The 24,265-nt window shown below is 45.4% G+C and overlaps 1 protein-coding gene across 1 annotated transcript; it reads left to right on the forward strand.

The window, feature by feature from the left end:
• The first annotated feature begins 2,173 nt into the window (after positions 1–2,173).
• Positions 2,174–17,566, forward strand: LOC139421658 (nuclear distribution protein nudE homolog 1-like). The gene is made up of 8 exons (XM_071172746.1): positions 2,174–2,314; positions 2,421–2,574; positions 9,563–9,711; positions 9,926–10,062; positions 10,930–11,181; positions 11,302–11,387; positions 14,885–15,036; positions 16,628–17,566. Exons 1-8 carry the CDS (start codon positions 2,229–2,231, stop codon positions 16,674–16,676), a joined length of 1,065 nt encoding a protein of 354 aa, XP_071028847.1. The 5' UTR covers positions 2,174–2,228; the 3' UTR covers positions 16,677–17,566.
• The last annotated feature ends 6,699 nt before the right edge of the window (positions 17,567–24,265 follow it).

Consider the following 24,265-nt stretch of genomic DNA (forward strand, 5'->3'; position numbering starts at 1 on the left):
GTAGGTTTTCACTACAACCCTAATCTAGCGCACCTGATTCTAATAATTTGCTGGTTTATAAGATTAATCAGGTTATTTTATTTATTTTTATTTAACCTTTATTTCACGAGGCGAGTCAGTTGAGAACAAATTCATTCAAACCCTAACCAGGACGACGCTGGGCCAATTGCGCGCTGCCCTATGGGACTCCCAATCATGTCCGGATGTGATAAAGCCTGGAATCGAACCAAGGTCTGTAATGACCCCTGTAGCACTGCGCCACTCGGGAGCACCAGGCTAGTTACAACTGGGGTAGCAGTGAATCCTTACAGCACGGTGGAGCACCAGGGTTGGAGAGCCCTGTAATGATAGGTTACATCTGTCGGTACAAACTTTGATTAAGGAAATTATGACGTCTTTACATCTTTTTTTGGGGGGGCTCCCTCACATAAAAAAATAGCACTAGATATAAATGTGGGTTTTTCTCGAAGTTGCCACGTGCGTCCTATCGGTGCATTTGTAACAACCTAACCATTAAAAAACTTTATTAGATCATATAAACCTCACGTAGCAAATTAGCAATTACATTATTTTGTTTACCAAATTTAACACTCATTGACCTCCAATACAAACATTTTCTTGGACAGATTTTGTGCGGAGTAAAACCTCTCGCTTCGCCTCTTCCTCTCTGCTTAAAAGCGCATTTGATTTAACCGACCTCGTAGGCAAATCATGAACGCGATTGGCCATTCATCGCCCTACACACTTGATTGACAGTATTATCGACCAATGGTGAGCGGTTAAACTATCGCGGTGGTTGGAGGATTAGTGATGAGTCTACTTTGGACAAAAGAGAGATATACATGCAGCCTTCGCATTGTTCTAGGTGGCAACTTTGTCACTACTTTTAGCCAAGGAATTATCTATGTAACAACATTTGCTGGATACTTCTGTTCCGTTTTGTAGCTTCGTTATAAAGGTACCGTCATCTTTCGGCACTGTTGGAGCACCGGCTGCTAGCCACCGCAAGCAATCCTAGGTAGGTTAGTATTAACTGTCAATTTACTGGGATTTAAATCGCGATGGTAACGTGAATTTATGACAGACTCGTCCGATAGTTCGATGTACAGGCAAATGATGCTGTCTGCACATATACATTTGTAACTGCATTTTGTCAATTCTGACTCTGCTTGCATTATTGTAAAATTGTCAGGAAATAAATGCCAGAGCGTAGCCACTTATTTTGACCAGAGACGACATATTGCAAGCATTAGCAATCTAACGTTATCCAGTTGACACTGCTTGTCACTGGTGTGAAGGGGAGAATACACTTCCCCTTTTGTATTCTGACCAAAGTGCAGTCTCTTTTGTTTGCTGCCTTGTTTGCTTGTTGCCAAACATCAGTTAGCAAGTACTTGAATGTACAAGTTTAGATATTGTTTACATCTTACAAACACTGCTTTTAAGACTTTGATTATGAGTAGAATGGCAATGGCTAGAAAAAAAACAAGTCATATTCCAAATTGGTCTATTTGCTTTGTTTGAATAAACATGATATTTTCATGTTCTGTTAAAATCTCCACCCGGCACAGCCAGAAGAGGACAGGCCACCCCTCATAGCCTGGTTCCTCTCTAGGTTTCTTCCTAGGTTTTGGCTTTTCTAGGGAGTTCTGCATTGTTTGGGGTTTCAGGCTGGGTTTCTGTACAGCACTTTTGACATCGGCTGATGTAAAAATGGCTTTTTAAATAAAAATTGATGTTCATTAAGCCTTGCCGTTGTGCCTTTCTTTGCGTTCCTATAGTTTGACAGCCAGCCTATTGTCATCAGTTGACACAGACAGCGCACTCGTTAGCTAGCTAGTTGACGACGGTGATGACTTATGTCGTTGTAGTTTGCACTAAACTCCCTTTAACCCTTTTCTGCTGTCCTTTCTTGCCTGAGCACATTGTTGACTTGGAAATGCTGAATAGAGGACTCTTTATCTCTTTTGGTTGAAAAAGTATCAATAATTGTTGATCATCTAAGTTTAGCCTACTGACTCGCACCTGTTTACTGACTCTCCTTCCATTTACTGACTCTCACCTTCCATTTACTGACTCTCACCTTCCATTTACTGACTCTCTCCTTCCATTTACTGACTCTCGCCTTCCTTCCTTCCATTTACTGACTCTCGCCTTCCATTTACTGACTCAGTGAGAGGAGAGGGAGAAGATCGGAGAGAGAAGAGTGACCAGTGGCGTGGGCAGAGATGGGAGAACCAGAGTCCCTTAAGTTTGTCTCTCTGGAGGAGGAGGTGGACTACTGGAAGGAACAGACGGCCAAGCACCAACAGAGGTACACACAGACAAACAAACAAACAAACAAACACACACAGAGAGAAAGGAGCAGTCTGCTCCTCTGTTACTCCACGACCACCGTCTTGACCCCTAACCTCTCCCAGGGCCGAGGAGGCGCAGGAGGAGCTGCAGGAGTTCCAGCAGATGAGTCGTGACTACGAGGTGGAGCTGGAGACTGAACTCAAGCAGTGTGAAACACAGAACCGAGAACTCGTCACACAGAACAACAGGCTACACACGGAACTAGAGAACTACAAGGTATGCTTGGAAAATAAAAGAGAGCCGAAACACTCTAGGAGTTCAGATGCAAAAATGTAATTACCAACGATTCGACAGCCAAGCGGCCTTCATCAGGCTATATACAGTAGTGAGGCTACATACAGACACCGGTTAGTCAGGCTGATTGAGGTAGTATGTAGATCTGGTTAAAGTGACTGCATATATGATAAACAGAGAGTAGCAGCAGCGTAAAAGAGGGGTGGTTGGACACAATGCAGATAGCCCGGTTAGCCAATGTGCAGGAGCACTGGTTGGTCGGGCCAATTGAGGTAGTATGTACATGAATGTATATTTATAGTGACTATGCATATATGATAAACAGAGAACAGCAGCAGCGTAAAAAGAGGGGTGGGGGGGGGGGCACTCAATGCAAATAGTCTGGGTAGCCATTTGATTACCTGTTCAGGGGTCTTATGGCTTGGGGGTAAACACTGTTGAGAAGCCTTTTTGTCCTAGACTTGGCACTCTGGTACCGCTTGCAATGCGGTAGTAGAGAGAACAGTCTATGACTGAGGTGGCTGGGGTCTTTGACAATTTTTAGGGCCTTCCTTTGACACTGCCTGGTGTAGAGGTCCTGGATGGCAGGCAGCGTAGCCCCAGTGACGTACTGGGCCGTACGCACTACCCTCTGTAGTGCCTTGCGGTCAGAGGCCGAGCAATTGCTGTACCAGGCAGTGATGCAACCAGTCAGGATGCTCTCGATGTTGCAGCTGTAGAACCTTTTGAGGATCTCAGGACCCATGCCAAATCTTTTTAGTTTCCTGAGGGGGAATAGGCTTTGTTGTGCCCTCTTCACGACTGTCTTGGTGTTTGGACCATTCTAGTTTGTTGTTGATGTGGACACCAAGGAACTTGAAGCTCTCAACCTGCTCCACTACAGCCTCGTCGATGAGAATGGGGGCGTGCTCGGTCCTCCTTTTCCTATAGTCCACAATAATCTCCTTAGTCTTGGTTATGTTGAGGGATAGGTTGTTATTCTGGCACCACCCAGCCAGTTCTCTGACTTCCTCCCTATAGGCTGTCTCGTCGTTGTCGGTGATCAGGCCTACCACTTGTTGTGTCATCTGCAAACCTAATGATGGTGTTGGAGTCATGCCTGGCCATGCAGTCGTGGGTGAACAGGGAGTACAAGAGGGGACTGAGCATGCACCCCTGGGGCGCTCCAGTGTTGAGGATCAGCGTGGCAGATGTGTTGCTACCTACCCTCACCACCTTGGGGCGGCCCGTCAGGAAGTCCAGGATCCAGTTGCAGAGGGAGGTGTTTAGTCCCAGTATCCTTAGCTTAGTGATGAGTCAGCAAGAGGGTTTTGAATTCAATCTGGAATGAGACTGAGAGCCAGTACAGAGATGCCAGGATGGAGGTGTTGAGATGGGGAGCCAGGATGGAGGTGATGTGGTGGTGTTGAGATGGGGAGCCAGGTTGGAGGTGATGTGATGGTGTTGAGACGGAGAGCCAGGATGGAGGTGATGTGGTGGTGTTGAGATGGGGAGCCAGGATGGAGGTGATGTGGTGGTGTTGAGATGGGGAGCCAAGATTGAGATGATGTGGTGGTGTTGAGATGGGGAGCCAGGATTGAGGTGATGTGGTGGTGTTGAGATGGGGAGCCAGGATGGAGGTGATGTGGTGGTGTTGAGATGGGGAGCAAGGATGGAGGTGATGTGGTGGTGTTGAGATGGGGAGCCAGGATGGAGGTGATGTGGTGGTGTTGAGATGGGGAGCCAGGATGGAGATGATGTGGTGGTGTTGAGATGGGGAGCCAGGATGGAGATGATGTGGTGGTGTTGAGATGGGGAGCCAGGATGGAGGTGGTGTGATGGTGTTGAGATGGGGAGCCAGGAGACTCCTGCCAGGGATCCAGGTGAACACTGTGTTGTAGCAGTCCTGGAGACTCCTGCCAGGGATCCCGGTGAACACTGTGTTGTAGCAGTCCTGGAGACTCCTGCCAGGGATCCCGGTGAACACTGTGTTGTAGTAGTCCTGGAGACTCCTGCCAGGGATCCCGGTGAACACTGTGTTGAATTAGTCCTGGAGACTCCTGCCAGGGATCCAGGTGAACACTGTGTTGTAGTAGTCCTGGAGACTCCTGCCAGGGATCCCGGTGAACACTGTGTTGTAGTAGTCCTGGAGACTCCTGCCAGGGATCCAGGTGAACACTGTGTTGTAGTAGTCCTGGAGACTCCTGCCAGGGATCCAGGTGAACACTGTGTTGTAGTAGTCCTGGAGACTCCTGCCAGGGATCCAGGTGAACACTGTGTTGTAGTAGTCCTGGAGACTCCTGCCAGGGATCCAGGTGAACACTGTGTTGTAGTAGTCCTGGAGACTCCTGCCAGGGATCCCGGTGAACACTGTGTTGAATTAGTCCTGGAGACTCCTGCCAGGGATCCAGGTGAACACTGTGTTGTAGTAGTCCTGGAGACTCCTGCCAGGGATCCAGGTGAACACTGTGTTGTAGTAGTCCTGGAGACTCCTGCCAGGGATCCAGGTGAACACTGTGTTGAATTAGTCCTGGAGACTCCTGCCAGGGATCCCGGTGAACACTGTGTTGTAGTAGTCCAGCCTTGAGGAGATAAAGGCCTGGACCAGCTTCTCTGCATCAGACTGAGTGAGGGGGTGGGACTGAGTTTGGTCAATGTTCTTGAGGTGATAGAATGACGTTCTTCACTTTTGTTTAATGCGGCTGTCAAAGGTCAGGGAGGAATGGAGCTTTGCACCCAGACTGGAACCTGAGGGGGGCCAGAAGGATGTTCTGTCCTGCTATGGTGAGGTGTGTTATAGGTGCATGCTGGACCTGGTGGGGGCTGCCAACTAGTAGGGCTTTGGTTTTGCTGCTGTTCAGTTGAAGGCCGTTTTGCTTCATCCATGCCCTCATCTCTCCTCCTCAAGGCAGGTGTTCAGACGAGCACATGCATCAGAGGGACTTGGGGGTAATTGACGCCTACAGCTGGGTGTCAACAGCGTAGCAGTGGAAGGCGATTCCACACAACCCAAGGGGGTGAGCATGTATTGGATGGGTCCAAGAACAGATCCATGTGGGACACCGCAGGTGATGTGCTGGGTCTGGGACCTGGACCCACCTGGTCCAGTAGTGTAAGTGTTCACCATGTACTCAGTCCTGTCTCAGAGGTAGGAGTGGAACCAGCTCAGAGCTGGTCCAGACAGTCCAATGGTGTCCCGGAGGCATTTCAGAAGGGTGGGGTGGTCGACCGTGTCAAGAGCTGCACGCAAGTCCAGGAGGATCTGGAGACTGCCTGCATCAGCCGCCATCAGCAGGTCATTGGTGACCCTGAGTAGGGCTGTTCTTCAGTGCTGTGGGCCAGAAACTTGACTGGAACTTCTCAAATGGGTGCTTCTGATTGAGATGGCCTTGAAGCTGTACATCAACCACTTTTTTTTCCCCCCCAACACTTTAGAAAGAAAGGAGAAGTTGGATATTGGCCTGTAATTGGCCAGTACTTCTGGGTCCAGGGCCGGGCTTCAGAAGGGGGCTGTTGACAGTGGTCTTAAAAGGATGGTGAGGCCCAAGTTTCTGAGACGCTCCAGGATGCAGCCAATGGATTTAATTTTTTTCAGTTCTTGGATGTGACGACCGTCCCACCCCTGTCTGCCGAATTCTTTCTCTTTGTTCTTGTTATCCTTAATAGGATGTTGGTGGGCGGAGCTAGGAGGGTCATCAGTGAAATGGGACACACCTGGGCCCGGTGTGTCCAGGGGATAAATACACCTCCCCATTCATTGAGGAGACTCTCTCCACGCAGACACACTGTTATGTTTTGGTTGTGGCATTTTGTGGTTTGTTTTTGGCACCTCTCAACACCCCTCATTATCACCATCTCTGCATGCAACCACTCACTTACACTACTGATAACTGACTACACACACCATTGTTAATTGTATATAGTTTACTTTAGTTAAGGAATAACACATATATTTATTATCTCCACATTGTTTCCCTCTTTGTTATGGGCTATGAGTAAACCAGGGAGCTGAGTGAGCGAACGTGATGTCCTGTGTTTTTATCGAGGCGTGGAGGTCAAGCACAATGCTCAGGGGTTGGTTGTAGAACTCCACAATTTCATCCACTGACAGGCTGGCTGGGTCGATGTTTCTTTTTCTAGTTCTGGAAACGTATGCGATGCTTGGACTTGGTTGGGGGGATGTCAAGTCCAGCGAGACAACCTTGTGGTCAGGCACACTGAGGTCATAGACCTGCATGTTGTTGACGGGGTCAGTGATGACCAGGTCGTGTGTGTGTGTGTGTGTGTTGGGGGGGGGGGGGATGTCAAGTCCAGCGAGACAACCTTGTGGTCAGGCACACTGAGGTCATAGACCTGCATGTTGTTGATGGGATCAGTGATGGTCAAGTATGTGCCCACGGGGGGGGGGGGAGGGACTACGACGACATCAACAAGTTGCTTCATGTCAAGACAGTCAATCTCTCAGCAGCAGAGTGACATGAGGGAGAGTCGACGTGGATATTGAGTTTGGCTTTTACGGCAAGACATTCCAAAGAGCACAGTTCAGGCAGGTGCAGGAGGGACCGTGAGGGATCAACCAGGAGGGATCAATGTTCCACAACGTTATGCTACTGAACGTGGCCCGGGTCTGTCTGATGCAACGCCTGCCGTCCCAGGTGTATTTGAATAGGTATTTTCCTATCAGTCAGTTGACAGTTTGGGCCAGTGTTTATGAGCCTGCTATCTCTGAGGATGATAGGGAGGCTGCTGGTCTAAAGAACTCTCCATGGGACAGGTGTGTGTGTGTGTATATGTATATATATATATATATATATATATATATATATATATATATATATATATATATATATATGTATATGTATATATATAATATATATATATATATATATATACACACAAGGGACTATATTCATCACAAGAGGTGAGCACTCCAGACCTCCCGAGGCAGAGAAAAGATTCAGCAGTTATTTGACTCATTTTGCCATGAGGCAGAGAACAGTTAGCAGATTACCGCTAATTTATTGCTATTGTACACATTTTGCCGTAGGGTGGAGAGAAACGTTGGCAGTTTTTAATATGATATCTGAGTGAGTTACTAACAAAATCAATGGGGGGGCCCCCCGGGTCAGTAATTAGACAGTCTAGCAGGCAACTAACTTACAATAAAACTAAATATATTCCTGACATAGGCTAATTTAAGTGACTCTCAGTAGGTAGAATCTGTCACCAATTGGATGGAAACCTGTCTGTATTTAAAAAAAATAAAAAAAATATGACAACTTCCTCTTTCCATCACAGCTGTCAGGATGTTTTTTATTTTTTGTCTTCAGTATGTTTCATAACTGTGCATTGAAAGGTGGTTTGGGGAAGGAAAAGGGGGATACCTAGTCAGTTGTTCAACGGAAATGTGTCTTCTTCATGCAACCCTCTGATTCAGAGGTACGGGGCGTTGGTGCACGCCTGGCTGTGCTTGAGGTGACGTCACTTTGGAACCGCTGACGATGTCTGGCTCTCACTTCCTGATGGATGTACTTCCTGTGACACGCTGCCAGCGGTTGAGTCAGACAGGAAGTTACAAAAGCTATAGCATCCTGTCTATATCTGTTACCAAACTTGGGCTGTGTGTGAAAAGGTACTAGCTGTCAAAAATCTTGTTTCCTCTCAAAGCTCATTAGAAGGAGGGAGGGACTTTGGATCCCCTCCTCCAATGAGCTTTGAGAGAAATTGAGGAAGCAAAGATTAGACTGCAGGCCCATTAGACTGACATGGCTACTGGTTAACGTGAGTATTTTGCATGCAGAGATCATTGAGATGGTGCAGAAATTTAAGTTGGCTAGTCTTGTCATCCGGTCATTTCCCTAACAAACTGTCAGGTCAGGCGGAACTGCTGGCTGTTATCCATCTTTCCTGGGAACACTTGACTGTATATTTCCTATACCCTGTGTAACGGAAGATATTCTGTGTTGTCTTGATGAATACGGCCTAACTAACAGTCTGCTGGATTCATACACTACCATCGCCCTGTTGTTGTTGTTCTACACCACCATCGCCCTGTTGTTGTTGTTCTACACCACCCTCGCCCTGTTGTTCTACACCACCCTCGCCCTGTTGTTCTACACCACCCTCGCCCTGTTGTTCTACACCACCCTCGCCCTGTTGTTGTTGTTGTTCTACACCGCCACCGCCCTGTTGTTGTTCTACATCGCCCTGTTGTTGTTGTTCTACACCACCACCGCCCCGTTGTTGTTGTTCTACACCACAGGACTCGACTGTGGAGGCCAGAACAACACAAATCGATTTAAGTCTTATAAAGATACTATATATGCGTCCCCTTTTCCCCATATAGTGTACTGCTATGGAACAGGGCTCATACTCCTTGGTTCCACATTTGGAACACATAGATTGGCCTCGGACAAACTCACCTGATTTAAACTCATTGAGGGCTTGATGATTAGTTGACAAGTTAAATCAGGTGAGTTTGTCCAGGGCTACATAAAAAATGTGTGTTGTTGGGGTACTGGAGGACCAGGGTTGAGGGTACTGGAGGACCAGGGTTGGGGGTACTGGAGGACCAGGGTTGGGGGTACTGGAGGACCAGGGTTGGGGGTACTGGAGGACCAGGGTTGGGGGTACTGGAGGAGTTGAGAAACTCTGTTGGGGTAGTGGAGGACCAGGGTTGGGGGTACTGGAGGACCAGGGTTGGGGGTACTGGAGGAGTTGAGAAACTCTGTTGGGGTACTGGAGGACCAGGGTTGGGGGTACTGTAGGAGTTGAGAAAGTCTGTTGGGGTACTGGAGGACCAGGGTTGGGGGTAGTGGAGGACCAGGGTTGGGGGTAGTGGAGGACCAGGGTTGGGGGTAGTGGAGGACCAGGGTTGGGGGTAGTGGGGGACCAGGGTTGGGGGTAGTGGGGGACCAGGGTTGGGGGTACTGGGGGAGTTGAGAAACACAACAGTGTACAACAGTTGACCACTTCCTCCCTCCCCCTCCAGGAGAAGTATGAAAGCCAGCACTCGGAGGCTTACCGTCAGATCTCTACTCTGGAAGAAGACCTGGCTGAGACCACGGCCATCAGAGACCAGCTCCATAAATACATCAGAGAGCTGGAGCAGGCTAACGATGACCTGGAGAGATCCAAGAGGTAAGAGGAGGGAGGGAGAGGGAGGGGGGTGGTGTATAACTGGAGCAGGCTAACGATGACCTGGAGAGACCCCCTATATCATAAGCTCCTCTCTTATTCTCTCTGTGCTTCCTGCACCATCTCACTGGCAGGATTCTTACATAGAGAATGGTTCTTAATGATGTACACTAACTCTACCTAAACCTTTTCCTCCTCTCTGTCACCCCTCCACCAGGGCGACCATCATGTCTCTGGAGGACTTTGAACAGAGGATGAACCACGTGATAGAGAGGAATGCCTTCCTGGAGAGCGAGCTGGATGAGAAGGAGAACCTACTGGAGTCCGTTCAGAGACTGAAGGATGAAGCCAGAGGTGTGTCTAGGATCAGGATCCCCATTAGCCGACACTGTCATGTTAGCTAATCTTCCTGGGGTCCAACACCAATTTAATAAGAAATTTTCAAATTAAGACTTTACAAACATTTAACAAGTAGACAATACAGACAATTAAAATACCTGACAGGAAACCCATTTAACATGCAGTTGATGCTTTCTATTTCCTGTCATGTCACATGGTCTTTACTATTTCCTGTCGGGTCACATGGTCTTTACTATTTCCTGTGGGGTCACATGGTCTTTACTATTTCCTGTGGGGTCACATGGTCTTTACTATTTCCTGTCGGGTCACATGGTCTTTACTATTTCCTGTCCAGTCACATGGTCTTTACTATTTCCTGTCGGGTCACATGGTCCTTACTTTTTTCGTGAGATATATGGATTGGTAAAGAGTTCCATTCAGCTAGGGCTCTATATAAAACTGTAGGTGTTAGAGGATTTAAGGCAGTGTGAGTCTTGTGCTGCAGGCTGGGACATCAGGCTGGGACAGTGTTCATGTGTCTCTGTGTTATGAATTAATGGTCCTGTCCTGGTTAACTGGCGGTCCCGTTGGTCTGGTTAACTGTTGGTCTGGTTAACTGCCGGTCCCGTTGGTCTTGGTTAACTGTTGGTCTGGTTAACTGCCGGTCCCGTTGGTCTGGTTAACTGTTTGTCTGGTTAAATGGCGGTCCCATTAGCCTGGTTAACTGTTGGCCTGGTTTAACTGTTGGCCAAAGGTTCCTCTCCACAGGCACAGGGGGCTGAACCAGGAATGGAATGATCCCTCAGAGCTGTGCTAGCTATGACATCATCAGTCACTTTTAAAGGGACTGGCTTTCTTACTGTCTCTATGTGTGTGTCTTAGATCTAAGACAGGAGTTGGCTGTCCAACAGAAGCAGGAAAGACGACCGTCCTTCGCTGTCACCAAAGACTCTTCCTCAGACAAGACAGAGGACAAAACATCCCTCCATACCTCCCATTCATCAACACGACCGCCCTCATCCCTCCATACCGCCCCTCCTCCTGCTCTCCCTCCATCCCTCCTCTCCACGCCCTCCAGACCCCCCCACCCCTCAGCAAGCCCCTTCACAACCCCCCCACCCTCTTACAGCAGAGGTGAGTGCCCCCGTGTGTGTGTGTGTGTGTGTGTGTGTGTTCGTGTGTGTGTGTGTACTCATTAAATTCCCGGATCACACCAGGAGACGTAAAACTCTTTTATTATTATTGTGTGTTCAGGCGATGGCCTATCAGGTGCTCCTCTCACCACGTCGACACGTATCTCAGCTCTCAACATCGTAGGAGAACTGCTGAGGAAAGTCGGGGTGAGATGACGTTCATTAAATGTCTGCGGTGATTGTCTTCTAATTCTAATACACATACACACACACACACACTACACAACTACCCCCACCTACACACTACACCAGGGGTTCTCAACCTAGGGGGCGTGCCCGCCATATGGGTCGTCAACGTTTGGTGGGGGGGCGCGGGACTTTCCTTTATTTGAGGGGTAATTCTTTTACAGTTTGATTTGCTTATACAGATCTAAAATTATGCATAAATCCGCAACGCTTTAGGCTAGCAACAATGTAGTAAAATGCTTTAGGCTAGCAACAATGCAGTAAAATGCTTTAGGCTAGCAACAATGCAGTAAAATGCTTTAGGCTAGCAACAATGCAGTAAAATGCTTTAGGCTAGCAACAATGCAGTACAATGCTTTAGGCTAGCAACAATGCAGTAAAATGCTTTAGGCTAGCAACAATGCAGTAAAATGCTTTAGGCTAGCAACAATGTAGTACAATGCTTTAGGCTAGCAACAATGTAGTAAAATGCTTTAGGCTAGCAACAATGCAGTAAAATGCTTTAGGCTAGCAACAATGTAGTAAAATGCTTTAGGCTAGCAACAATGTAGTAAAATGCTTTAGGCTAGCAACAATGTAGTAAAATGCTTTAGGCTAGCAACAATGTAGTAAAATGCTTTAGGCTAGCAACAATGTAGTAAAATGCTTTAGGCTAGCAACAATGTAGTAAAATGCTTTAGGCTAGCAACAATGTAGTAAAATGCTTTAGGCTAGCAACAATGTAGTAAAATGCTTTAGGCTAGCAACAATGCAGTACAATGCTTTAGGCTAGCAACAATGCAGTAAAATGCTTTAGGCTAGCAACAATGTAGTAAAATGCTTTAGGCTAGCAACAATGTAGTAAAATGCTTTAGGCTAGCAACAATGTAGTAAAATGCTTTAGGCTAGCAACAATGCAGTACAATGCTTTAGGCTAGCAACAATGCAGTACAATGCTTTAGGCTAGCAACAATGCAGTACAATGCTTTAGGCTAGCAACAATGCAGTACAATGCTTTAGGCTAGCAACAATGCAGTACAATGCTTTAGGCTAGCAACAATGCAGTACAATGCTTTAGGCTAGCAACAATGCAGTACAATGCTTTAGGCTAGCAACAATGCAGTACAATGCTTTAGGCTAGCAACAATGTAGTAAAATGCTTTAGGCTAGCAACAATGCAGTACAATGCTTTAGGCTAGCAACAATGCAGTACAATGCTTTAGGCTAGCAACAATGCAGTACAATGCTTTAGGCTAGCAACAATGCAGTACAATGCTTTAGGCTAGCAACAATGCAGTACAATGCTTTAGGCTAGCAACAATGCAGTACAATGCTTTAGGCTAGCAACAATGCAGTACAATGCTTTAGGCTAGCAACAATGCAGTACAATTGATTTAGGCTAGTGTAACAGTATAGCTTCCGTCCCTCTCCTCGCCCCTACCTGGGCTCGAACCAGTCGCCCTCGAAGCATCGTTACCCATCGCTCCACAAAAGCCACCCTTGCAGAACAACTACTTTAAAGTCTCAGAGCCAGTGGTGTCACCGATTGAAACGCTATTAGTGCGCACCCCGCTAACGAGCTAGCCATTTCACATCCGTTACACTAGCAGCAAGCAGTAAAATGCTTTAGGCTAGCAACAAGCGGTAAAATGCTTTAGGCTAGCAACAAGCGGTAAAATGCTTTAGGCTAGCAACAAGCGGTAAAATGCTTTAGGCTAGCAACAAGCGGTAAAATGCTTTAGGCTAGCAACAAGCGGTAAAATGCTTTAGGCTAGCAACAAGCGGTAAAATGCTTTAGGCTAGCAACAAGCGGTAAAATGCTTTAGGCTAGCAACAAGCGGTAAAATGCTTTAGGCTAGCAACAAGCGGTAAAATGCTTTAGGCTAGCAACAAGCGGTAAAATGCTTTAGGCTAGCAACAAGCGGTAAAATGCTTTAGGCTAGCAACAAGCGGTAAAATGCTTTAGGCTAGCAACAAGCGGTAAAATGCTTTAGGCTAGCAACAAGCGGTAAAATGCTTTAGGCTAGCAACAAGCGGTAAAATGCTTTAGGCTAGCAGCAAGCGGTAAAATGCTTTAGGCTAGCAGCAAGCGGTAAAATGCTTTAGGCTAGCAGCAAGCGGTAAAATGCTTTAGGCTAGCAGCAAGCGGTAAAATGCTTTAGGCTAGCAGCAAGCGGTAAAATGCTTTAGGCTAGCAGCAAGCGGTAAAATGCTTTAGGCTAGCAACAAGCGGTAAAATGCTTTAGGCTAGCAACAAGCGGTAAAATGCTTTAGGCTAGCAACAAGCGGTAAAATGCTTTAGGCTAGCAACAAGCGGTAAAATGCTTTAGGCTAGCAACAAGCGGTAAAATGCTTTAGGCTAGCAACAAGCGGTAAAATGCTTTAGGCTAGCAACAAGCGGTAAAATGCTTTAGGCTAGCAACAAGCGGTAAAATGCTTTAGGCTAGCAACAAGCGGTAAAATGCTTTAGGCTAGCAACAAGCGGTAAAATGCTTTAGGCTATCAACAAGCAGTAAAATGCTTTAGGCTAGCAACAAGCTGTAAAATGCTTTAGACTAGCAACAAGTGGTAAAATGCTTTAGGCTAGCAACAAGCGGTAAAATGCTTTAGGCTAGCAACAAGCAGTAAAATGCTTTAGGCTAGCAACAAGCAGTAAAATGCTTTAGGCTAGCAACAAGCTGTAAAATGGCAGAGGATGACGTGGCCCTGATGTACAAGCTGACCTACGACCTTCTAAAGTGGAGAAGTCAGAGAAATTGGACTTTGGTTGGGAAAGTCATCTGATACAATGTGACTGTCGCTATCAATTGATCTAAATCACTTTCTGCAAAATAGTATGCATAATTTAAATTGAGGGTTAATATAAATAATTCTAATAACAGAATTGTTCTAATAAAACGTTGTTGTTGTTTTGAAGCTCATTTCAAGTCATTCTACATAGTTTGGTGATATCAGGTCTAGACTATATTTTCTAAATCTATTATTATCATTAAATATCCCTAAGCTTTGTTAAACTATGTAGAATGAGTTGAAATGAGCTTCAAAACAACATGTTCAAATTAAACCAACATCAAGCTGGTGTTTATTGAGTAGCCTATATTCAATTCAAGTGACATTACAAAAGGGGGTCTTGGGGAATAAAGGTTGAGAACCCCTGCTCTACTGCCTCCCTCATACAGGTAGGGCAGGGGGTTCTGTCTGCGGGACTTAACATCTGTTTCCTGTAAGTCGTACAGCTGTAACAGGAAGTCTGCTGACTGTTCTGTTCTCTCCATCTTCCTCTCTGACCACAACACTGTTCTGTCTTCCTCTCTGATCACAACACATTCATGTATATCACAACACTGTTCTGTCTTCCCCCCCTCTGATCACGACTGTTCTGTCTCTCCCCCCTCTGATCACGACATCACAAACACTTAACATAACTTAACATGTGTGTGTGCCCTGCGGCCTGCATCCATCCGTGCCTGTGGTTTCAGAACCTGGAGTCTAAACTAGCGTCCTGTAGGGAGTTTGTCTATGAACAGTCTCCTGGTCGCAGTACCCTCTCTGGGGGACAGGGGGCGCCACCCATCCAGAGAGGCACTTCTTCTGACACACCGTCCACCACCAACGGACTCTACGAGAAAGGGTGAGGGGTTCAACTATAGCTAGCTCTACGACTAGCTCAATGACTGCATCTGAAATCCCTATAGGCCCTGGTTAATAGTAGTGCACTAGGGAATAGGGTCCCATATGGCACCCTAATCCCTATAAGCCCTGGTTAATAGTGGTGCACTAGGGAATAGGGTCCCATATGGCACCCTAATCCCTATAGGCCCTGGTTAATAGTAGTGCACTAGGGAATAGGGTCCCATATGGCACCCTAATCCCTATAGGCCCTGGTTAATAGTAGTGCACTAGGGAATAGGGTCCCATATCGCACCCTAATCCCTATAGGCCCTGGTTAATAGTGGTGCACTAGGGAATAGGGTCCCATATGGCACCCTAATCCCTATAGGCCCTGGTTAATAGTAGTGCATAGTAGTGCACTAGTGCACTTCCTCTGTCAGGGATCTACATGCTGATCTGTGTAGTTTGTAACAGACATGTCCTCTGTCAGGGATCTACATGCTGATCTGTGTAGTTTGTAACAGACATGTCCTCTGTCAGGGATCTACATGCTGATCTGTGTAGTTTGTAACAGACATGTCCTCTGTCAGGGATCTACATGCTGATCTGTGTAGTTTGTAACAGACATGTCCTCTGTCAGGGATCTACATGCTGATCTGTGTAGTTTGTAACAGACATGTCCTCTGTCAGGGATCTACATGCTGATCTGTGTAGTTTGTAACAGACATTTCCTCTGTCAGCGATCTACATGCTGATCTGTGTAGTTTGTAACAGACATTTCCTCTGTCAGCGATCTACATGCTGATCTGTGTAGTTTGTAACAGACATTTCCTCTGTCAGCGATCTACATGCTGATCTGTGTAGTTTGTAACAGACATTTCCTCTGTCAGGGATCTACATGCTGATCTGTGTAGTTTGTAACAGACATTTCCTCTGTCAGCGATCTACATGCTGATCTGTGTAGTTTGTAACAGACATTTCCTCTGTCAGCGATCTACATGCTGATCTGTGTAGTTTGTAACAGACATGTCCTCTGTCAGCGATCTACATGCTGATCTGTGTAGTTTGTAACAGACATTTCCTCTGTCAGCGATCTACATGCTGATCTGTGTAGTTTGTAACAGACATTTCCTCTGTCAGGGATCTACATGCTGATCTGTGTAGTTTGTAACAGACATGTCCTCTGTCAGCGATCTACATGCTGATCTGTGTAGTTTGTAACAGACATTTCCTCTGTCAGGGATCTACATGCTGATCTGTGTAGTTTGTATTACATTAAACTGGAGCCTGACAGCCCAGCACACGACGGCCCATCAGAGAATAAAATGGACACTGAAAGACCAAAACATACGAATAAAAAATATCCCATTAATCGTAATGTCGTAGCCTACAACCTAATGAACAAATATAAAGCTGATTCGGTAGTCTACATGATATTAATGACCGATGATGATCCTTATTCTACAAGGCCTATTGGGGGAAGGACAGTCTGAAAATAGCCTGGGATGGAGTCCTAACAAAATGGCTGAAAATAGCCTGAGTTGAAGTCTGAAACATTATGTTAGTCGTAGTGTGCTGTTAAAGTAATCTGTTTCTGTTGTGTGTTACAGAATGGTGAAGATGTTAGACTTCGGACCAGGACCCAAAATTATTCTGTGAACCTCCCCCTCCACCCTAGCCCCACACCTCATCAACCCCTCCCTCCATATCTATCAGGGTTGTATTCACTAGACACCGAATGGTGCTAAACTGGCTGAAACGGGGAAGGACTAACTGAACTTGTCCAATAAACTGTTGTTTTTTTGTTGTTGTGCAAAACCTGTTCTGTTGCAAAACGTTTTGCTGCAGTTAGCTACAGCGTGCACTAATGAATGTGTCCCTGCCCAGCACAGTCTCCCTAGGTCACCAGGCTTGTATCCCAGCTTTCAATGGGGCTTAATGTGCTAGTGTACAGCTCTCACTCTGGAATGGAATAGACCAGATCACTGGACATCACGGAAGTGAGTCTAGAGTTCTAGAATGTCAATGAGACAGAACCTCACCCTCTAATGCAATGGAACGTCATGGAACGTCAGTGTTGACATCAACTGTTCTAGAGCGCCGTTGAGGAGCTTTTGATGACGTCACGGATCAACGGTACTCCTTCCTCTGCGCTTTACCCAGGATGCTTTGCCCTGGGGGGTCTCTTATCGAGGACTGAGTGAGGCTTCTAGGAGTGGGGCTTATGGCTCTGGCACTTCCTGTTGGGACCAACCTGTAGCAGACCCATATGTGGTCAAAAGTAGTGCACTATCTAGGGAACAGGGTGTGACCAGTGTCCTATAGGTCTCTGGTCAAAAGTAGTGTACTATGTAGGGAATAGGGTGCCATTTGAGACGTAATCACAGTGTCTCGCTACAGGACGGCACGTGTTTTGTTGTTACATTTGATGTGTTCTGTTTTTGTTCCTTTTGTTGTTTTATGGAGGAAGAAGTCTTACTGGAACGAACGCTTATCCACACAATAATGATGATTTAATATTTAAAAAATTATATATATTTTACTTCACTTGAATTACACCCCTTTGTTTTGTCTACCAATGTTTGAATAATAATGCTGTGACTGAACAGTGACACCTACTGGTTAAGGACAGGAAGTGGAAGGAGTGTTAAGAGGTTAAGGAGTAGGGTTGCTAAATTCTGGTAACTTTCCCCAAAAATACCCTGGTTTTCCAGAAATCCTGGTTGTAAAGATTCCCAGAATCAGGGTGTAGTAAGCAGGGAATCTAGAATCCTTCAGCCAGGATTTCTGGGGAAAAAACAGGACATCTTGGGACTAGTCAGGAGGCAGAAGGAAAGTGGGCGTAGAAGGTTTGGTGAGGAATAGATATACTTTGCACTTTTTTACTGCTGGATCAGATGTTGTCCCTCTAATAGTTAAGGGTGGGGGTTAGGGTAATCTGATCCTAGATCTGTGGGTGATTGGTTAGGTTGAGGAATGTGTTCGGCATAGAGATTGCTTCTGTGCCAGCATGGGCAACTTCTGTGACAGCATGGTCAGCGCCATTGAGGGATTTCTCAATTTTAAAGTAGTCCATTTCTTCTTCAACGGTAAAGACAAGGTTGGTGATTTACTGCCCCCGGAGGGTGTTGTCTGAACGGGTATAAAGACAAGGTTGGTGATTTACTGCCCCCTGGAGGGTGTTGTCTGAACAGGTATAAAAACAAGGTTGGTGATTTACTGGCACTTGCAGTTATGTAATGTTAGTATAGTATAATTCATTGACTGATCAGTCCTACTGACCTGGATGGAATTCTGTAATCTTTTCCTGACCGATAGCAAGTACCAGCCACTTCTTGACTACTTCAAAATGGTGGAAGTCCTCAATGGCTCGCTCTGCCCATGCTTAAACCGGCTTTGTGGCACAAGAGCCGTCTATCCTAGTCTATGGTGTTGAGGGTGCTACTGATGGTGGCACGACAGCCTGGTAAAACCTGACTGAACGCTAGCCTGCGCTCACCTTTGGAGCTTCAACATGGCTAGGCTGATAGAGATCTTCAACATGGCTAGGCTGATAGAGATCTTCAACATGGCTAGGCTGATAGAGATCTTCAACATGGCTAGGCTGATAGAGATCTTCAACATGGCTAGGCTGATAGAGATCTTCAACATGGCTAGGCTGATAGAGATCTTCAACATGGCTAGGCTGATAGAGATCTTCAACATGGCTAGGCTGATAGAGATCTTCAACATGGCTAGGCTGATAGAGATCTTCAACATGGCTAGGCTGATAGAGATCTTCAACATGGCTAGGCTGATAGAGATCTTCAACATGGCTAGGCTGATAGAGCACCTTCAACATGGCTAGGCTGATAGAGATCTTCAACATGGCTAGGCTGATAGAGACCTTCAACATGGCTAGGCTGATAGAGATCTTCAACATGGCTAGGCTGATAGAGCACCTTCAACATGGCTAGGCTGATAGAGCACCTTCAACATGGCTAGGCTGATAGAGATCTTCAACATGGCTAGGCTGATAGAGATCTTCAACATGGCTAGGCTGATAGAGATCTTCAACAGGGCTAGGCTGATAGAGATCTTCAACCTGGCTAGGCTGATATAACAGAATTAGATTACCAAAGTTAATGATGCCTTCTTGAACTATAATGTGTTTAAACTATAGCATTACAGTAGGATTTTCTTACTAGTAGAAGTCTTGAATGATGAATGAACAATCCATGAGTAATCCACGCGGAGATTGAAGCCGTGTTTTATAGTTGTAAGTGGAAAGGTTGATATTTGGATATGAACTCAGACGGCTGAGTATGTTGCTCAGAGGGTAGTGGATATGAACTCAGACAGCTGAGTAGGTTGCTCAGAGGGTAGTGGATATGAACTCAGACAGCTGAGTAGGTTGCTCAGAGGGTAGTGGATATGAACTCAGACAGCTGAGTAGGTTGCTCAGAGGGTAGTCCAGATGTATGTTTGTTATGCGACAGCCTTACCTGTGAATGACTGACTAGGGCTGCAAAATTCAGCCAACTTTCTCAAATTTCCCACATATTCCATAAATCAGTGTTAGAAGGTTCACGGAATCAAACGGGAATAAGCAAGAAATCCAACATTCCAAATAGGAATTCTGGAAATCCAATGATTAAAAAAACATTTTTAAGTTACCGGAGTTTTTCAAACCTGTGAATGTGGTTTAGAATCTCAGGGTTTTTAACCCCTACAAGATGAGTGTTTAACATATTGTATATGGTTGCACAAATTTAACGGAGGTTATTTGGCTCGGATAAACCAGTGGTTCACCACCAAGTGATGTACTCCATGCTCTGCCCTCTACCCCCTCATGAGTCTCCTCAAGTAGCCCCTGTGGATTGGCCAATTACCCCAAAGGGTTCTAGTACCACTGGTTGTGAACCACTGGGGTTACTATGCTTGCATGGTGAATAACTTTGCCTGAGATCTGAAGACTCGCGTTAGCACCCTAGGGTAATGCCTTGGCTTTAACTCAGCGGGCTAACACAGTCTCTGAAGGCGCTCAATGGCCTGGGTATGTGGGTTTGAATACCTGGTTGATCATTCTCACCCCTATGTTTTGGGTATTTGTTGGTTCGTTCTGTGATGACAGGCTTGTGTCTTAAATATCAACACATTCCCTATATAGGGCCCTACTTTTTTCCCCCAGTTAGAAGTAAGGGCATACTACTCAGTCATAGGAGCCAGTCAAAAGTAGGATACTATGTAGGGAATAGGGTGCCATTTATGGATGCACTCAAATACTGTCACACCTATATTGATGATATTGTCGCTTATATCCTGTTGGGTGAAGCTTTGTGCCTTACTCTGAGACCACAGTGTGGTCTGACCTTATTAAAGATGTCTCTGTGTAGCTGGGACCTCAGTGTGGTCTGACCTTATTAAAGATGTCTCTGTGTAGCTGGGACCTCAGTGTGGTCTGACCTTATTAAAGATGTCTCTGTGTAGCTGGGACCTCAGTGTGGTCTGACCTTATTAAAGATGTCTCTGTGTAGCTGGGACCTCAGTGTGGTCTGACCTTATTAAAGATGTCTCTGTGTAGCTGGGACCTCAGTGTGGTCTGATCTTATTAAAGATGTCTCTGTGTAGCTGGGACCTCAGTGTGGTCTGATCTTATTAAAGATGTCTCTGTGTAGCTGGGACCTCAGTGTGGTCTGATCTTATTAAAGATGTCTCTGTGTAGCTGGGACCTCAGTGTGGTCTGATCTTATTAAAGATGTCTCTGTGTAGCTGGGACCTCAGTGTAGCTGGGACCTCAGTGTGGTCTGATCTTATTAAAGATGTCTCTGTGTAGCTGGGACCTCAGTGTGGTCTGACCTTATTAAAGATGTCTCTGTGTAGCTGGGACCTCAGTGTGGTCTGATCTTATTAAAGATGTCTCTGTGTAGCTGGGACCTCAGTGTAGCTGGGACCTCAGTGTGGTCTGATCTTATTAAAGATGTCTCTGTGTAGCTGGGACCTCAGTGTGGTCTGACCTTATTAAAGATGTCTCTGTGTAGCTGGGACCTCAGTGTGGTCTGATCTTATTAAAGATGTCTCTGTGTAGCTGGGACCTCAGTGTGGTCTGATCTTATTAAAGATGTCTCTGTGTAGCTGGGACCTCAGTGTGGTCTGATCTTATTAAAGATGTCTCTGTGTAGCTGGGACCTCAGTGTGGTCTGATCTTATTAAAGATGTCTCTGTGTAGCTGGGACCTCAGTGTGGTCTGATCTTATTAAAGATGTCTCTGTGTAGCTGGGACCTCAGTGTGGTCTGATCTTATTAAAGATGTCTCTGTGTAGCTGGGACCTCAGTGTGGTCTGATCTTATTAAAGATGTCTCTGTGTAGCTGGGACCTCAGTGTGGTCTGATCTTATTAAAGATGTCTCTTTCTACTGCTCAGGTACCGGTAATACACCTCAGCCCATTCAGTTCTAGCCAATGATATAGCGTCAACGCCAAACAAACTAATATTTAGCCCCAACTACCCTCCTCCCTAGGTCCTAGGCAAAGGTAGTAGATCTGAAAGTGTTGGATAGACGCAAGTAGCAACACAATATGGTAAATAGCACCTCCACCTTTTCCTCTGATGAGGCTAGGTGAAATATTCACCATGTTTATACCTATCCAATCCTTACAGATTTGCTAGGTGCTAAGTGGAAGAGAGGAATAATATCAGTTGGCTGCTCAGTTCAGCTCAGTACTTTTGCCATCCAGGAGTATAAAAAGTTACCAATTCTGTTTCAAGAGACAATTGGAACGTCCGTTTATTTCCAGGATTGACTGAATTGAAATGGAACCGAGCCCAACCATGAAAGAATGACTGAATTGAAATGGAACCGAGCCCAACCATGAAAGAATGACTGAATTGAAATGGAACTGAGCCCAACCATGAAAGATTGACTGAATTGAAATGGAACTGAGCCCAACCATGAAAGATTGACTGAATTGAAATGGAACTGAGCCCAACCATAAAAGAATGACTGAATTGAAATGCAACTGAGCCCAACCATAAAAGAATGACTGAATTGAAATGGAACTGAGCCCAGTCCTGAAAGTAAACTTGTTCTGTGATGAGGGATGACATATGATTACTTCAAGGAAATGTGTTTTATGTTACAAAATACATGTAAGGGTTGATTCACTTGCTCTGGGTTCTTACTTTTTCCCTATATGGTACTAGTAATAATATAGGATGTAAGAAAATAGAATGTTGAGTGTGTTTATAATGGGAGTGGATACCTACGTGTGACTGTTACTGCTTGTTGCTCAGGGGGTAGAATGTATGAAGCAATATCATTTGAAACATTTCTCTTAAACTCAGTGTGGATGGGGGTGTGTCTTGTTTCTGTGAATCAGGAAGTCACAGAGATGGACACCCAATGAGATGTCATGTTGTTGCTTTGTGTAGCCCACTCACAAGCTTCTGTACTAAAATATATAAACATTTCGTTTTTTCCCATTTAAATATGTGTTTCATCTTGGGATGCCTCTTCCTGTATCTAATAAGTCATGTTGGGTTAAATGTGTCTGACCCAACTGTCCTCAATAAAACTGACTTGGTGAAAGAGATGGGGTTTTTTTGCGGTTGAACAAAATCCACAGACAAGAACACACGATTGTGGTGATTTGAAAATAGTTTATAGCATTTAAAATATATATTTAGGTGTTTTCACAAACAATTCAGCCTAATAACCCTTGACACTGAACGGTACTAAAAGCCATGTAGACTTTTGTAGCCTGGGCACCAGTCTGTCTGTGTCCTGTAGGATTGTAGCCTGGGCACCAGTCTGTCTGTGTCCTGTAGGATTGTATCCTGGGCACCAGTCTGTCTGTGTCCTGTAGGATTGTAGCCTGGGCACCAGTCTGTCTGTGTCCTGTAGGATTGTAGCCTGGGTACCAGTCTGTCTGTGTCCTGTAGGATTGTAGCCTGGGCACCAGTCTGTCTGTGTCCTGTAGGATTGTAGCCTGGGTACCAGTATGTCTGTGTCCTGTAGGATTGTAGCCTGGGCACCAGTCTGTCTGTGTCCTGTAGGATTGTAGCCTGGGCACCAGTCTGTCTGTGTCCTGTAGGATTGTAGCCTGGGTACCAGTATGTCTGTGTCCTGTAGGATTGTAGCCTGGGCACCAGTCTGTCTGTGTCCTGTAGGCTTGTAGCCTGGGCACCAGTCTGTCTGTGTCCTGTAGGATTGTAGCCTGGGTACCAGTCTGTCTGTGTCCTGTAGGATTGTAGCCTGGGTACCAGTCTGTCTGTGTCCTGTAGGCTTGTAGCCTGGGCACCAGTCTGTCTGTGTCCTGTAGGATTGTAGCCTGGGTACCAGTCTGTCTGTCATGAGTTGACATGATGGCACAAACAGATCTGGGATGAGGCTAGTATGATTGTAGAATAAACAACAATTTTATGTGAACCTAAAATCAACGTAGATCGTAGCAGTAGGACTGTAGTGTGTGTGCGTCAGTAAGGAACTCATTATGAATGAAAAACAATGACCCAGCACACAGCCTGATATCTGATTAAATCTATCTTTAGACAGTATTGTCCCTGGGTTTACTCTCTATCAACTCAATTCACATTAAATACCCAGATTAAAGAATTAGTTTATTTTAACATATAGCCACTGCTTGAAAATATAATCAAATAAATAAAAGTAGAGAGAAAAACAATCTTTAAGCTATAACTTCAGATATATATTATAACTTCAGATATATATTATAACTTCAGATATATATTATAACTTCAGATATATATTATGACATTGCAATAAGCTATAACTTCAGATATATATTGTAACTTCAGATATATATTATGACATTGCAATAAGCTATAACTTCAGATATATATTGTAACTTCAGATATATATTGTAACTTCAGATATATATTATGACATTGCAATAAGCTATAACTTCAGATATATATTATGACATCTGCAATAAGCTATAACTTCAGTTTAAAACAGCTCACACTGTACTTTGTGACATTTTGGTGACACAATAAAAGCTATTGTCACAGACAGGTGAGGCATAAAAAGGGGGCGGGGTATAAGGGAGGGGGAGGAAGAAGGGAGGAGAAAAAGGAGGGAGGGAAGAAGGGTGAAGTGGAAGGAGGGAAAGATTAAAAGGAGGAATGGATGGAGAGGGAACGAGGGAGGGATAAAGGACAGGAAATGGAAAGATGTATTGAGGGAAGTCAGGGAAGGACAGGAAGAAGGAAGGACAGTGTTTAAAAGGAGGGGTGAGACTTTGTCCCT

Source organism: Oncorhynchus clarkii, chromosome 12 (assembly GCF_045791955.1).
Source record: "Oncorhynchus clarkii lewisi isolate Uvic-CL-2024 chromosome 12, UVic_Ocla_1.0, whole genome shotgun sequence".
Taxonomy (NCBI): domain Eukaryota; kingdom Metazoa; phylum Chordata; class Actinopteri; order Salmoniformes; family Salmonidae; genus Oncorhynchus; species Oncorhynchus clarkii.